The 17555-nt window shown below is 43.7% G+C and overlaps 1 protein-coding gene across 1 annotated transcript; it reads right to left on the bottom strand.

Annotated features, from left to right (window-relative positions):
* Positions 1-5932: 5932 nt before the first annotated feature.
* LOC123085597 (rab3 GTPase-activating protein catalytic subunit) lies at positions 5933-15009 on the bottom strand. Its single transcript, XM_044507261.1, has 21 exons — positions 14729-15009; positions 14035-14078; positions 13875-13938; positions 13677-13791; positions 13498-13565; positions 13041-13138; positions 12451-12622; positions 11396-11612; positions 10918-11044; positions 10696-10805; positions 10507-10596; positions 10158-10286; positions 9940-10073; positions 9285-9371; positions 9116-9208; positions 8964-9035; positions 8674-8713; positions 8238-8482; positions 7708-7885; positions 7175-7380; positions 5933-6743 (listed from the first exon to the last, which is right to left on the bottom strand). The coding sequence occupies exons 1-21, from the start codon at positions 14954-14956 to the stop codon at positions 6447-6449; spliced, it is 2814 nt and encodes a 937-aa protein (XP_044363196.1). The 5' UTR covers positions 14957-15009; the 3' UTR covers positions 5933-6446.
* Positions 15010-17555: the final 2546 nt, after the last annotated feature.

The raw sequence follows: 17555 nt of genomic DNA, 5'->3' as shown, positions 1-17555 counted from the left end.
TCCATCAAAAGAATTCATCCAAAACTTGAAAACTTCACAACACAAAACTCAATAGAAATCTCGTGAGCTCCGTTAGAGAAAGAAAACAAAAAGACTACTTTAAGGTACTGTAGTGAACTTGTTCTTTATTTGTATTGGTGTTAAACCTACTGTATTCCAACTTCTCTATGGTTTATAAACTATTTTACTAGCCATAGATTCATCAAAATAAGCAAACAACACACGCAAAACAGAATATGTCAAAAACAGAACAGTCTGTAGTAATCTGTTACTAACGTAAACTTATGGAACCCAAAAAATTCTACCAAAATTAGACGACCTGGGAATTTTTTTTTTATCAGCAGCAATTGGTATCACTATTTTATCACATTCTGGTGATTTTTGACAATTCGGGCACTGAGCGCAAAGATTCTAGAAATTACAGCAAGATCAAATAACTATCTTCCAAGAAGATCTAATAGGTTTAACTTGGCACAAACCTAATTAAAAGATAAAACCACATCTAAACAGATTACTACAGAAGATTCTGGAAGGAGCACGCCGGTGGAGCTCCGAGGGGCCCACGAGGCAGGGGGGGCGCGCCCAGGGGGGGCGCCCTCCACCCTCATGACCTCCCCGGAAACTTCTTGGAGTAGGGTCCAAGTCTCCTGGATCACGTTCGGTGAGAAGATCACGTTCCCGAAGGTTTCATTCCATTTGGACTCTGTTTGATATTCTGTTTCCTCGAAATACTGAAATAGGCAAAAAACAGCAATTCTGGGCTGGGCCTCCAGTTAATAGGTTAGTCCCAAAAATAATATAAAAGTGGAAAATAAAGCCCAATATAGTCCAAAACAGTAGATAAAGTAGCATGGAGCAATCAAAAATTATAGATACGTTGGAGACATATCACGGACCTACTTCTACATGTCGGTAAGTGAAATGAATGGTTTGTGGCAATTTTGCAGAAAAGTTGTTTTGCCCTCATAACAACATAATAATCAAATTTTAATTATCTTTCTATGACTAATACATAAGATCTAGTGCTCGAGATAGCTCTATTCTTCTCCTAGCTCTAGTCTTCTATTGAGTTCATAGAGGGAGCTAATCCAACTACGAGTGAGTCCCTCCATCGCTATGGCATTGGTACTCCCCTTATATAGGCCTGGGGGTACCACAATGGCCCGTAAGACTGTAACTAGTTATGAATCCGACTAGAGCAGCACCAACAATAGAAAAAAACAAGAAATGGGAGGACCCCAGACAATGAAACGCCTAGTTTCGCAGCCAACGAAGCAGTGGCGGAGCTTGCAGCAAATTCCTGGGTGGGCTGGGTAGGCTAAATTGCATGAAATTGGTATTTCCTCGGCCCATGGGTTGGCTATAATAGGAGGAGGTGTTGCAAAGCTGGGTGGGCCATGGCCCATGTAGCTTTGTTGAAGCTCCGCCAGTGCAAGGGCGGATAGTGAAAATGCAGAGGCTTCGTGTTTTTAAATTACCAGTGGTGTGGTTGCAGATCCCATTAAACCATGTCATTCAAAAGTTAACAACGCATATACCTACTGATTTGCATGGCGGATCTGATGAGGAAAATACCATGAACAAAAAGATAAGAGAAGACACCGTAGATATCCAAGGCAGATAAGTGGCCAGTTTATAGACATCTCTGCTACCTTATAAAATGGAGTTGGTGGTGGTGGTGATGAGTTCACTCCCTCACTCCATTTCAATCTCCCTCGTCCATTTAGAAACTATCACACCCCTTCGGTTTGGAAGAGTTCATCCACCTAAAACCCACCAAACTCTTCCGGTTTGAAAAAATATATATGAATAAAACGGTAAAAAAATAATGTGGTTGGAGAGCCATAATTAACCACACACCTGCCTCTACACTCAGTTCAATCAAACCAGCAAACGACCACCTCACTCATGTGTTTTGAATGTGAAAGTATTTTGTAAGTACATTATCAATGCTCACATGGCCATGCAATTATTGTGGTGCGGTGTTGTGTACTTGCTTTATTTAATTTTACAGTGTTACGAGTTCATTATTGTTGTATGCTGATGATTCAATAAAACTGTAATTATTTTGTAATTCCGTAGCAACACACAAGTGTTATGCTAGTGTGAGACAGAAAATGCACATGACGAGTGATGCAGGAAGCTACAAAAATACGCTGGTGGTAGCGTTGATGACCTATTATGGGAAATACAGGGACCAATGGAACATTAAGGGTGGCTAAGAGCAACTCCAATGGTCCCTTAAAAACTTTCAGTAAAACTGGTTTTATGGGATGACCATAAAATTTAGGGGAAGTTGTCCGAGAACAACTTTTATCAGTTTTTGTAAACTTCTTCCCCTAAATCCACTTTTATTTTATTTTTAATTAAACAAAAAATAGATAATTACTGACAAGGGGCGAGGCGAAGAGGTGCGGTGGCCGCCACCGCCAGCGCGAGCGCAAGGTGGCGTGGCAGCGGGAAGCACAGCGGTGGCACGAGCATTCCGGCGACGTTTAGGAAAGTTCAGACAAAAAAAGGCTCTTCAATGGTTTAGTTGTCATAACTTTATGAGAAGATGATCTTCCCGTATACCTGCGAGAAGTAAAGACCAATTTTACAAGATCCTATAAAAGTTATGGTCACTTTGCAGATACCGTTGAATAGGTTTTTTACCTCAACTTTCCGTAAACGACGACTGTTTTGGAGATAGGGGGTGTTGGAGATGCTCTAAGTCAACCTGGACTGCAGTACTTCATGTTATAGTGGTGAATGCTCGGTTTTATCCACTGAAATTGAACTCTTTACTTTTATCTTACGTAATATTAATCTCATTTGCGATGTCGTGTGTTAACTGATGTCCTATAGTTTCTGTACCATGCGGGGTTGAACTAAGGCAAATATGCTTGGTTTCATCTAAAAAAGTACACTTAAAGCTTGTTCGGTTCCTCTCCGCTCCTCAACTCCACTCCTGAAGCGGACCAGGCTGCAGCTCATTTTCATAGAGCGGCTAAAACTGAGCTCCACTGCTCCACAGAGTCCAGCGGAGTGGAGAGATAGTTTTATCCCCTTCCTCCCCCCCCCCCCCCCGCGCACACACACAAAAATGGCATCTTGGGCGTGTTTGGTTGCAGTTTGCTGCAGTACCCCCCTTGCATGTACATCTCCAGCCAGCCTGGTTCTTCATATGCAGCAGATGCAACATGTTTGGTTGCCTGCATCACATGAAGGGGCACTTACCTCCCTGTTGTTTGGTTGTCATTTTTGTGCTTAGGGAGTGAGCAGATGCAAACTTCAGCTGTTTGGTTGCAAACAGCATTTGTGTTCTGCTCACCCCATTCAAATGTGGTGGCCTTACCACCACATGATCAACACAACTGACAACAGATCAATCAGCGGATCAAAGAGGCAAGCACTGACAGCAAACAAAACAAGCAACCAAATGAGATCAAATAAAGTAAGCAACGGAAATGACAGTAAACTACTTAGATTAACAGCAAGGGCATCCTCCTTCCCTGCTCCACGCCAGGGTGCTGATCCTGGCCAAAATATTGACAAGTTCACAGCAGTACAAGTACCATAAGTTCTAGCGACAGACCATAATAAGTTCAACACTAACACCTCAGTTAACTATATTGCATGATCAATGTCACCAACGCAGTTGTGCCTGCTGCAACGAAACCTGCACATGACCGAGGAGTCGTGGTTGTAGATTTGGACCTTCATGCCGAGTCCTGAGATGCGCACAACGACGAGGTCGTAGGGGACGATCCGGTGGCGGCGGCAGAAGTAGTTCCGGCCCCGGCCAAGCACCATGTGCCCCTCGAAGTTCTGGACCTGCACCCAGAACGTGCATCGCTTGTTCGCCGACAGCCTGACCACGCATGAGAGCCACTTGATGACCAGCCACTCCTTCATCACCTCGACGAACTTGCAAGGGATGATGAGCATGGTGAGGTTCTCGCTGTCCTTGATCTGCTGGTAGAAGCGCAGCGGCTCTCGGGCCCCCTCCTCATGGCCGGTCCTCGGAGATCGTCCCCTTGAACAAGGTAGGCTCATGAAGGCACCCTGCCAGGCAGGTCCACCCCGTGGAGCCACCTGTTCGTGGGGATGAGATCCTCGGCACCCTCAGCTCCGGCCACCACCTAAGCTCCTCCACCCGCCAAGTCCCAATCACTCTTCAATATCTTGTCAGGTAAGATGACAAGTATTAGAGGTGCTTGCAAAATGAAAAACCACTGATCAGTGGCATTAGCTCTTCTGCAAATGCCACTGATCAGTTACACTAGCACTATAGCAAATGGCATTGATCAGAGACATTTGCCCAAGAGCAAATGCCACTGACCAGTGCACAAACTCTTTGCCAAATGTCACTTATCAATGGCACTTGCTCTTGGGCAAATGCCACTGATCAGGGGACTTGCCCAATAGCAAGTGGCACTGATCAGTGGTAGTTGTCCATGAGCAAATGTCATTGATCAGTGGCATTTGGTTTTCTGCAACTGCCACTCATCAGTGCACTATCCTAAGCATGGAAACATCTAAAAATAGCACCCATGTGCACCCATGCACATTTGGCAGCATCCTAAAATAGTCCTACTACATGCACGTATAATAATCTAGGGCATGCAACACAAACCCTAGCTTGAACATGTATAACAATCTAGAGCACGCAACATGAACAGCAACATGAACATGATCCTAGCTTGAACATGAACATGCCATTTGCATGAACACAGATCCTAGCAAAACCCTAGCATGAACACAGATCCTAGCACATGACACTAGCATTGGGGATTCTAGCATGAACACATATCCTAAGAAAGCACTAGTAGAAGAACATTATCCTAGAACACACACTGTAGCAAACAAGAACAGATCGGTCGGATTCAATTCGATTGGGATCGCATCGAATCGGATCTACTCCAATCCTATCGAATCCACTAAGTACTAGCACATGCCTAAGAAAGAAACCCCTAATCTACATGTACGAGCAAGCATTGGGGATTTTTTGACTCGGCGGAGCTTGCGCAGTTGCAGCGAACCGAGGCCGGGGTGAAAACCCCGGCGGGAAGGAGAGAGGTGGCAGAGCAGAGGAGGAGCCGGCCCTGGCGACGGCCGGCGGCATCGGCCCATGCTCATGGCCACGGCGGAGGTCGAGGAGGACGGCGCGTCGACGGGAGAAAACCCTTGGACGGGGGTCAAGAAAACTCCCCTGCCCAATGGGGTCCCAAGAAGCGGCGGCTCTGTGGACGAAGCCAACGCCGAGTCCAGGACCACGAGGTCCGGCAACGGCGGCGAAGCAGGAATGGCCGTCATCGCATTGGTCAGCCCTCGTGGTGGCCGGCAACAGATGGGGGACGATGCTCGCAGCGCCAACGCTAAGTCCCTGCCTGAGTTCTAGAGCCCGGCCACCCAGCGCTATTGGATCCTGGTGATGCGCTGGTCGACGGGGGTCAGAAGACGGCGCGGCAGTGGGCGAGGCAGAGCCATCAGAGGAGGGGAAAGGGAGGGGCAGTGAGGCAGAGAGGAGCAGTGAGAACAGTGTGGGCAGGGTGACAAGAGTGAGGGCATTATGAGACGCCCCCTCCGTCTCCCACGCTGCCCGAGGCGTGCAACCCTCTTATACGCATGGCCGCGCCGAGCCAGGCTCGCGAGAAACTGCCGATTCAACAGTTTTCGCCGGGCTAGGCTCAGGCCTGCTTTAAGGTCCGTGCGGGTCACGAATCGCATGCAGCTCAGCCAACCAAACAGGCCACGCACATCCCGCACCGGGCCGGTTAGGTTGCATGCAGACAACCAAACACGCCCCTTGTACAAAGGATCTCCCTCCCTCCCCCACTCAACCCCGCCACTCTCAACGCCATCATTGATCATAACATCACCCCCATGATGTACAGTGGCACGAGGCAACACCACCGGCCATATGTAGTTCTACTACTACGTACTGTTCAATTTGGATATAGTGCAACTAAAAAAATGGACAAAATGCCATCACCCTCAGTGGAGGGGGTGTAATACTTGGAACCACAGTTAACTACTCCACTGAGGGTGAGTAAACAAAACAATCTGTACAAGACTTTGTACAAACGGTTCTTACAGGCAACTGTAAATCATGGTATCACATGGGAGCTTGGCAGCCCGATTATCTCCAGATGCCCACAAGCACAAAAGCTACAACTGCGTCATCAGGAAAGATGGTCCAGGCTTCTTAATCCCGGTCGCTGGACAATCCAATTGCTTGCCACCTCATGCAGATCACACTGTTTTTCGTCGATAACAAGTCAACACTTGACACTTCAATTTTCTCGCAACATTGGCTTTGCGATTCAGCCACCACCATTGTTCTCATGCCAAAGGATCACTTCTCTTGTACACTCAAACTTCAACCCAGGAATTGATAGATCTGCAATATCAACACATCTGGCTAACTCCTATGATTGTTCTTCATGTGTCTGATGAACATCTCAGTCCCAGGATGTCACGGATAAAGCAACCCAGAGATCATTAGATGTACCAGATATATACATCCTATGTGTCTCAATCTGTTCGTCTGTAGATAACGGAGTTGGGCTCGAATAGTGACCGTTGCTTAGTTTCTCCAGAACTGAGAATACAATCTCTCTTTGTACTGGTTCATGCCCGTTCAAAAGATTTCCCATGCTCAAAACTTTCCTCCATGACTGATTGGCAGTAGGGGGACGAAACAGGCTTGATACAGCCTCCCTTTCAAGCATCCCCACCTTTTCCTTAGTAGTGAACTCCTAACATACGAGATTTGGAGGAAATCAGAAATATAACCATGGAAATTCACAGAAAAAACAATGGCCAGGTACTGTAAATAACCCATTAACCAATTTCATATGGCTAGGGCAATCGCAGCCAGGCCCCAGCCCACTGCATCAATATATATGAGCATTTTAGTCCTCCAACTTTCTTTCTTGATATTCTAACAGGTGAAACCTGTAGCTAACAAGGCATTTGGTTCCCGCAAAAAAAAGGCATTTGGTGTGCAGGATATATACAGTATAAACTAGCAAACCCATAAGGGTTCCAATTCGATCAGGCATATGAACCGGACTGAATATGTGAAGCTCCTGATCTCCTATTCCTTCCCTCAAATCTATGAGTACTGATTTTGTCATTTGAGAGTCACTATGTAATGATAGCAAATGTCGAGAAGAATAGCACTTACCTTTTCATAACAAATACTTTCCAGGCTGGTTCCCATTTTTGGAAGATAGTAATTGAAGTAGTCGGTAAAAATTGATTGAGCCAGTCTTGGAGCATCTATAAGTTTTCGGTGGACCGAAGCAGCAAAAATCAGCAACTTCTCTATATGCTCAAAAACTTGACAAAGTCGCTTCAAATCTCCAGCCAAATCACTTGTGTCAGATTTCCCTGTTAAAATAACCAAATAAGTATTCAAGCTGGCAAGAAGTCCCATTATCCCTGAGACCCACTGATAACTGAAGGTTGGCTAGCTTCCAACCTAATCAGTTCGATATTTTATCTGCTAGGGAACTGATAATACTAGGCAGTTCCTTCATTTAGTAATAATGTCCCCTTTTTATTTGGACTGGTAATTTAGCTATCCAAATAAAATGACACAGGAGTAGAAAAGCTCAATAGATTCATGTCAGAACAAGCCCTACTAATGTCAGGCCACCCAAATAAAAACAAAATGTAAGTCTACAGTTTATGCACAGTTGTACAACAAGTATGTACCTTGAAGAGATCTTAATGTCGACGCCATTGTAGCATATAGTTGATCCATTTTAGTCTTCATTAATTTGAAGCCACCATATGTGGTCTTGTTTAGAATGTCAGCTGATGATTTGAAAGCTGTGCAGACCATTTGCTCAAGAAGCTGCTGTGGCCTCAAAGTTTCAAGGTAATGAACCACCTGCATATAACAAATATGCAAAGCTCTGTCAGAAACTTATAGCTAATTATCTGCAGTTACTTGTAATCACATGTAGCATTATTCCAGTTTAATTTCAAGTCATGCAAAACCAGTAAATTTCAAGATTCCATCTGGCATCTGAACATATGCAACTAAATTTCATGATTCTTTATTGTTATATTCAGCATAGACTTTGAAACACAACTACAAGTAATTGTGTTGAGCCTTCATAATTGAACACCCACTTTCTGCCACGAACCCCCCTGCTCTAACCTATTTATTAGGTCATGCAGTTGTATATGATGAAGTAATCACTATTGATACGAACTTAGGATAACAAAGAGCAACCCACCTTTTCTCCTTCTCGAACAGAATCAAGCAGAGATTTCTGTTCAGAGACAGGCAAAGCTGGGGCATCATTCCAAATTTTGCGCCACATATTCCCATGTTCTGACATACGCTGAGAAAGCCTTCCTTTGGGTGGCCAGGCTGGATTACCATCACTTTTGTCCTCACTCACCCAGTCACCAGGTGAATGCCACCGAATAAAATCTTCAAAAGCAGCATCTGGGTTTGCGGCTTTAAAAGCAGACATATCTAAGCATGCAGTAGAGCTTAATTAGTAACAGGTGAAGAAATTCTGCAAGAGGAATCACACATCTTCCAAAAACAATGATCATTATTCGTACAGCACAGGAAGTAAGATAATATTCTTCAAGATAGAAGTAATAATTAGCTATGTCTACATGTACCATTTGAGGAAAGGGGGCATTTTAGATAAACCTTACCGGAAGATAATATATCCCTTTCCAGTTGACCAGATAAACCCTGCAATAGAATAGGAATGGTATGATACATCACACTAATTTTGAGGTAACTAATAAGTACTCCCTCCATCCCATAATATAAGACGTTATTACATCCAATATAATCACATATTGGATGTAATAATGTCTTATATTATGGGACGGGGGGAGTACAATATAGGTGACAACTTACCGGGAAAAATTAGATGGAAATTCAACAAGAGTTGACTAGTAGTGTGGACAATCAAGGTAATCTAAGTTCAAGAACTTACAACAGCATTGCCAAAAGCTTCAGCTGCATGGAGCCTTTCTTCATGCATATCTTCTGTCATCAAAGGTGCATCCTAAGAAACTAGTGGAAAAATAAGGGGGCCGTATGCGCATCTTGATGTTAAATCTGAAGAAGAGTGGTGCTAAGCAGAACCTGAGTATATGGAGCATGCATTTCCTGAAATGTATTTATCAGCATCATTGAAGGGACAGCGCCTGCTGATCCTTTACGTATTTTATCAGGTGCCTGTTCGTAAATAGAAATGTTAGCAACAAATCCTTTTTAACTTCAAATATATACCAAGGGCATGGATGCATATTACCATGCTATTTGAAGTCTTTTCTTTATGTGCATCATCAGTATCCTTCTTACGATTCAATGGTTTCTTCCGCTCAATGCATATCGCAAGCTTGCAGGGAGGCAAAATCATGTAAATATGCTGATCTCACGGAAACAGATTGTTTACAAACAAAAAAGGACCAAGTGTAGCACGGACTCCAGTGTTACAGACTTACAGATCACAATAGAACCATGAAATACAAATACAGCACACTTTAACAAAGAACATGGTTAGCTGTGTTAATTTGATATGAATATAACCCTGTTCATGGAATGCATAGATTTGTGCAATTGAGATTTTGGGAGAAATAAACCAACATTACTCGGTGGTTTATTGACAGTCTGTCAGAAGGGAAAGAGGTGGCTAAAAGGATGGTGTATTAGTCCACTGTTCACAAAAGGCAGTTTGCAAAGCAAGTGATGAAATTATGGGACTCCCTAGAGTTCATATTACTAATCAGAGTAACCAGACAAACAAATATTCCATGTATAACATAAACTCCCACACGATTTCACATAATACCAGTGGACACTGGACAACATAAGAATGTAACATTTGCTCGTAGACAAAACCTGCTAATTCTCGTATGAGAAAAGATATCATTGAGTAAGGGCTTCAAGGAAATTAGCACAAGTACCATTTGTAGTTTTTGGTGGATTACACAAGCAGAGAGGTCAATGCTAGAAGTGGTTTTCATCCTCGGTAGTCGTTCTGACTCCTCCCAGCACCAACGAATTTCGCGCACAAAATCAATCCATAAGACTGCTATTGCTGCCATAACAATGTAAATCATTAATATAGTTCATGAAATTGAAACAAGGGCTTTATTGAAAATATTAAGCACAGAACACGAACCACGTATATTGCAGTTGCCAAACCACAATGCATGTAAACAGAACTGAGCAAAGAGAGAATCTGAAGGTGCTCCTTTCAAAGCGCGACCATACTTGTTTTCTGCTTCCACATAATTTGAGTTTCCAGCCTCTGAGAAACACCAAAATGTAAGTTAACCGGTTTTTGTCTAAATGAATTACTCTAGTTTGAGTTTATAGATCTAGCCGAGTGCAGCATTGTGGATTCCTTAAATCAAGATTATATACGACAGGAGATTTTCCTAAGTTTCCCAAAACGAATTATGCTCATTTATATTTTGGTTCATTAAATTAAAGAATCTGTAGACTGGAAAAGGAGGGTGTATAAATACCATCATTGAAAAGATCTTTCATAACACGATCAATGACAGATGGTGGAGGCACAGCAACAGAAGATTTTGAATTGTCTTGGCCTGAATTATCTGCTTCCTAACATGACAAATTTAAAATCAGAAAAAAAATGCTACAAAAAGTAATTAGCATCACTTCAAAGGAATTCCGACATGCATGAAGTACTTAACCTGCAACAAAATCTTCTAAAAATTGTGCCTCTGCTGACGATTCAAATGCATTTACTAGCAGATGTAGCTGGGATGCAAACCCAACAAACTTCCCAATAGAATCATCAACCCTAAAAATGAATGGAAATAAATAAAAGGAATACATCATGAGGTGGAACAATCCATGAAATATGAACAACAATATGATACTTATATCAAGATGATTTTACAAAAAAGGCTTACATGTATGGTGACACCACTGGTTGAAGAAGCCAACTATCAGCATCAAACGACGAAGCATTTTCCACCTCAGCCATCTCAAAGCTCTCTTCAAACATTTTCTCTCCCCAAATGGTTGTCAACTCAAAACCTAATATTCATTGCCAGCATGTGTTATTACATATCTTCTACTAAACCAAAACGTGAGATATACTAAAGTAAAATAGAGTTGACAGAATACTTTGCACACATATCGCTCAACTACTAGAAGGAAAGGAAAAGGTTGTGGATATGTATGCTATTATAGTCCATGTCTTTATGATAACTAAAACTTTTCTCATATCATATTATATGCACATTACTTCTTGTTCCACGTTTGCTTATGATGGTTGATATGATCCTTATAAATACATCCATGGTAAGGTTTGTAGTTCCCGTTATCTTTTCTTGAAAGTAGTTATTATTAACAACATTGCGGGTAAAAGATCTAAGCTGCAGTTACCTTTAATAGGATCCTCGGCAGAGTACCACTCTGCCCAAGGGCAATCATCATCCCATTGTTTTCTGGGTTGGCTTGCAACTTCACTTTCTGGTATTGACTCGGTAGCTTCAGAATCCAAAGTCTCCTCATGATCATAATCATGTTCAGGAGTTCTGTAGGTAAGCTTCATCGAGAAGTTTACCTTTACCTTTGCTGGAAAATCTGTTGAGGATAGGACCTTCAAACAGAACAATGAAGGTTAGGTATGCAACAAGCAATCCAGGACAATTTTGTGACATTGAGGATTCATAGACAAACATAATTACTGCACAACAGCAACTGTAGTATTTTTAAAATACAAATCCTATATACCTAAATAGTTGATCCTGACAAACTCAATTATCTTAACACACAATTATGCCAACTAACCATGCCGCCATGCATGCTCCACTTAATTTAATACTCTCAACATGCAACTATGGCAACTCATCATGCCACTATGCATGGGAAAAGACCCCCTTAACATGCACCATGCATGCTACTCATATTCAATAAATAGTTTACAACTATATAATAAATTATATGCACTTTTTGTTTCAATTCTCATATTGCTAATTCAAATACTAAAGTTTCATACTGCCAACTCACAAAGAAATAAGTGCATCCAGTTCCCGCAGCAACTCACGGGGTATCATATCTATTGTTAAGAGTAGGTAGTGGTTAGCTGGTGTTTTTCGTTTCCTTTACGTGTCTCAACAGTTGTCAGTTGCATGCAACATTGTTTTAGAAAGGCTGTATACTTCTGATGTGTGGAATAAAGCAAGCTTTCCAGATTTCAAAAGCTTTAGCACATTATGTGATCATGTCTGTGCAAAGTTGCAACAAAAACTCAACGTAAAATTCATATGAACATGTGGAAAAAGTCAAAAACAGAGGGAAGCATGTGGTGTAACTTGCTTCCAAGCTACTACTAAACTCAGTAATGATAAACTTAGTTGAGGAACAGACTGATTCCGGCTGCGATCCAGTAAGGTCTTATGAAAGAATAATAGTAACAAACTGAAGAGAAGACTCACAAACTTTGACAGGAATAGCTCATGTAAACCCTCCAGATGCATGAGTCGTATTGGGACCTGGCTACCAATTCGATCAGCTTCAAATCTTCGAGTAAATACAGTTCCCATGTTTTGAATTCCTATATATGCTTTTCGCGAAGGGTCATGAACAGGTACAAATGCTGGCCAATTGCTAAAATTGAAATTTATGTTAGTAAAAGAAATGGCAGCGGATATGCTAGTAACTAACAATGGCCTGGCAACACCCTCCACCACTGCAAAGACAGCATGTGCCAAATGCAATGTGAATGACTTGATATACCCTCGTATAGATTAAGTTTACTTGTTTCTGCAAGGTAAACTCACTAATCGGAAAGATATAACACGCGAGCAACAAAAGATAGTTGACAGCAAAAGAAAAAAACTGAAGCAATTGCTTTGGGAACACAAAGAATAAACCATCACTGCTTATATTCATGTGCTAACCTACTAAACAGTAATACACTACTTTCTCTCCTGGCCATAAATCGAATAAACTATTTTTCTAACACATGATAAACCAAATAAACTATTCACTGCTAGTTTTCATAAATTAGTCAAAAGTCACTAACCTGGCACAATTAGACAATGCAATTGCTACAGAACTCAAAAGCTTAGTTGATTCAGGATCATCAAGAACAACACCGCTGGCACTCAAGGGGGCAATTATCTGACAGCAATAAAAAAGTATAATTAGTTTATTTAGTATTTATGTAAACTAAACTATATGCATTAACTGGCCTCCACAATGCGGAAGCTTGACAGCTTGTTGCAACAATTTGAAAATGTGAGTGCTACTGCTGATGAACTTAAAATAGAATGATGGTTTCCAGATTTCTATGAGGAACTTGATGCAATTTCTTTACTCGGGAAAGTATCATGTCTGTACCAGGAAACTCACAAGGTAATTTGATATAATACAAATAAGTACAATGTGAACAGCAATTCATTAATATATCAACAAAGTATCATGGTGTGTGGTCAGTATCCATGTATCTGTATGGTATGCAACAAGAGAGTGAACTGTACCAGAAACTCATCTACTCCAAAGGATAGTTGTGTACTATGTGTATCATCATCCCAGTATGAATATTTGCCTACAGAAAGGTATTTGTAACTGAGTACAAAAGTATTCAACAAAAATGTTGTTTTAGAGAATAATAACAGCATAACCTGTTAAGGAGAGTAAGCACGTAAATTTCTCTCACCTTTTGCAGATTTCCTAAAATGATACTCCATACAGTAGACTCTTTTCCCATGCTTCAGTTCACGCTTGACCATGTACAAGTTTTCAAAGGAAGGCACAGTCTCTGCACCTTTTTGCTACAAGAATGCATATAGTTAACAAATCAAAGATACATATACATCACACGGAGCATCAAATAGGGTCCAGGAAGGAGCAATACCATCAAGATCTTTGAGCCATCTGCTAGCCATTGACGACAAATTGCCTCTATCTCAGATATAAACCTAGATGGTTAAGAAACTCATAAGTGCAATCGTACTTAATTGGCTTTTTGCAGATAACTGCAAATGAGCTAACTAATAATGGGGAGCACTGAGTACCTCTCCCAAGATGAAGCAATGGTGAAATCATCAAATCGCCCGAGCTGCACAAATGCACAAAGTATGATAAATCAGGAGACAATTGACCACTCAGACATATATTCAACCGAAGCAGAATGCTGACTTCTAAGATCTAGGAAACTGGTCTAGTAAACTACAGGTAGAAAGCCTAAAATTAAAACATCACATTGAGAAAACAAGATCCTACAAACCAGATACATGCTCCCAAATGGGTGTGACCAACAGTACCAAACGAAGCACGAAAGGTACAGTTACCCATTAGTTACTAATTAGCACAATGGCGTGCACACATTGACATATGATCCCATCAAACTGCATACACCTGCAGAAGTAGACTCCCATAGGTGACGAATCGGCCAACAATTAGTTGAGGTCTCAGACTGACGGGGCAATATCCAATCACCAAACTCTTTACAGCCTTCTAGCAGCTGTATCACATTAGCGTGTGATGAAACATCCAGTTATCTAATTCTTGGTCTGACGAACCAAATATAACAAGTAACAACCGCATCAGTCACATTACCGTGACCTCGGTGTCACGCAACAACAGCAGCACCCGCACGTTTGGTACATAAAATTGAAGCCCCCAGCTGGAAAGCTAGCGCACGGCAGCGGCGGATAGTAATCACGGTCGAGAGAGAGGGAGAGCAGCAGCCATCAGAAGCGTGCGTACCTCCTCCTCGGCCTCCTCCTCCTCGTCGTCGTCCTCTCCGATCCGGCGGTGCTTGGCGTGCTTGGAGGAGGTGGAGGCCATGGCGGCGTCGGCGATCCCCTCCCTCGGCGAGGCGGGGGAGGAGGTGGGCGGCGGGGCGGGGTCGCGAGGAAGTTTCCCTGTCTGCCTCGTTGGATCGGTGGGGGGAAGACGAAGTGGAGGAGGAGGGAGGGAGGGTGATGTGCCCATGCCGCGTCGCCCGAAGATTTCGCGAACTTGGTACTGGTGCGCTGGCCGAGAGAACGTGTCCACGGTGCACCAAGACTGTGTCTAGGTAGCTCGTATTGTTTCGAGTTGAAGCTAACTCGTTTCTTTTTTTTTTTAGACAATGAAGATTAGCTCATGTGTACTATCAGTGGACCGGGTATTGGGCCTTGGTTGAGGGCTCGGCGTATAGGTGAATGTGAAGTCCATGTCGGTCCACTGGACTGGGAATAATGGACGGACCGGTAGAGAGCTGAGCGTGGGCTGTGTGCCCCCTCTCGTTAGGGTTTCTTCTTCCTCTCGGCGGCGTTCCTCTCTGCTGTTGAGATCGATCTACCCCGCCCCCCATCCTCTCGCCGGTAGCAGGGCTCTAGGGTCTTGGCGATGGCGGGCTCGGGAGGTACGTTGGGGACAGTACCGCCCGCGGAAGAGATCTTCACGGGCAAGAGAAGCATGGATGATGGCGCATCTGGCTCAGGTACGACGGCGACTGAACTTGAGGCAATGATGGATGAGCTTGGTTTGAAGGAGGAGGATCTACAGGATGTGATCGTGGAGGATGATGAGATCCCTGTCGAGGCTACGCGGTGGATGGCAATAGCCAGGGTTCACACACAGAAGACTTACAGCCAGTATTGGTTCTTCAAGAACATGAGAGTTGCATGGGATCTGGCGAAGGAAGTGAAGATACGCTCACTCGAAGAAAATATGTATACCCTGCAGTTTGCCTGTCTCGGCGATTGGGGGCGAGTAATGGCAGAGGGCCCGTGGACTTTCAAAGGGAAAGCGGTGGTTCTGGCCCCGTATGATGGAATTACAAAACCCTCAACCATTGATCTCACTAAGATCGACATCTGGATGCAGATACATGACCTGCCGGATGGCTTTTTCTCCAAGATCAAGGCCCTCTCTGCTACAGTGGGGGAGTTCATATATGCCGAGCCTAGATCGCGGGATTTTGAGGGAAACTTTGCCCGTGTCAAGGTGAGGATTGATGTGACTAAACCTCTGAAGAACGCCGTCTCGCTAGTGATCAAGAAAAAAGAAGGCGTTCAGCGTGTGATCTTTAGAATCAAATTTGGAAGACTACCAGATTGGTGTGCAGTCTGTGGCTACCTAGGCCACCTGTTCAAATAGTGCGGCGATGGGGTGCATGATCCGAAGACCCTGGTTTTCAAGGATCTGAAAGCAACATGGTTTAAGGGCCCTGGCAACGGTCCTGGAGAAGGAAGAGGAACCAGGGGGGCAGAGGCCGAGGCCGCTTTAACGGTGGTCGCGGCCGAACCAATACTCAGCGGAGCACAGCTGAGTATGAGGAGTACAAGAACGCAGGGGGGAACCAGCATGATATACTGATGGAAGAGGCGGAAGAGGCTAAGAAGAGGGATGCGGTGGCTTTGGTGGTAGCGCCAATGCAACAGAAATCATATACGTCTACAGAACATGGCAGCAAGGTGCTGATCACACCGCATGACGCTCCCCAAAGTCCTTCCTCTAAGCAAGAGCCAAAGAGAACTAAACCCAGTCCATCCACAGGAGAGAAGCCCGTTGGAAAGAACACAGCGGCAAACAAAAACATTGATGCGCGTTTGGCGGGCCTCCCAGGGGGGTCGCGCCTAGCGCAATGAATATCATATGTTGGAACTGTCGTGGGGCTGGCAAACCCGCAACAGTTCGCGAGCTTCGTGATATGACGAGGCAATTTGCCCCCTCTATAGCATGTATCCTTGAAACCCAAATAGAGGGCTCCAGAGTAGAGAATCTTGCTGGTACACTTAGTTTTGATAGTAGCTTTGCTGTAAGTAGCTCTGGTAGGAGCGGTGGACTCGGATTTTTTTGGAATGAATCAATAAAGTTAGAAGTTATTGGCTATTCGGAATATCATATAGATGTTACTATCGATGATGGAGGATCAGCTTGCAGATTAACTTTTGTTTACGGAGAGGCTCAAGTCCCGGAAAGATACAAGACATGGAACATGTTGACGGGCATTGTCAGTGTGTCTAGCTTACCTTGGGCAGTTATAGGCGACTTTAATGAGGTACTTACACCCCAAGAACATGATGGTGTCGGGCAACGCAGTCAGGCACAAATGGATGCATTCAGGGATGCACTCGACACGTGCGAACTGGTGGACATAGGATATCAAGGGAACAGTTGGACGTTTGAGAAGAAAGTCACAGGCGGGACCTTTACGTGTGTACGCCTGGATAGATGCGTAGCAACGCCCAGCTGGATGGCCCAATACCCGCCTGCCATATTGGAACATAAAACGGTTGCATCGTCCGACCACTCACCACTGTTGCTTCGACGAGACTACGTGCATGCATGCAGACCAGTTCCACGATCATTTAAATACCTCCGTTCCAAAATAGATGACTCAACTTTATACTAAAGGTAGTATAAAATTGAGTCATCTATTTTGGAACGGAGGGAGTATGAATTAGCCTCGGAAAGAGACCCGGAGCTGCAGCAGGTGATCGCTGCTGGATGGACTACAAACCCGGCGGACAGCGTTGCAGCAGTGCATGATAAGCTCAGCGCGCTTTCATCTGATCTGTCAAACTAGGAACGGACGAACTTT

Source organism: Triticum aestivum, chromosome 4A (genome assembly GCF_018294505.1).
Source record: "Triticum aestivum cultivar Chinese Spring chromosome 4A, IWGSC CS RefSeq v2.1, whole genome shotgun sequence".
NCBI lineage: Eukaryota > Viridiplantae > Streptophyta > Magnoliopsida > Poales > Poaceae > Triticum > Triticum aestivum.
The sequence above is the reverse complement of the archived record's forward strand: the minus strand, read 5'-3'. Positions and strand labels throughout refer to the sequence as shown.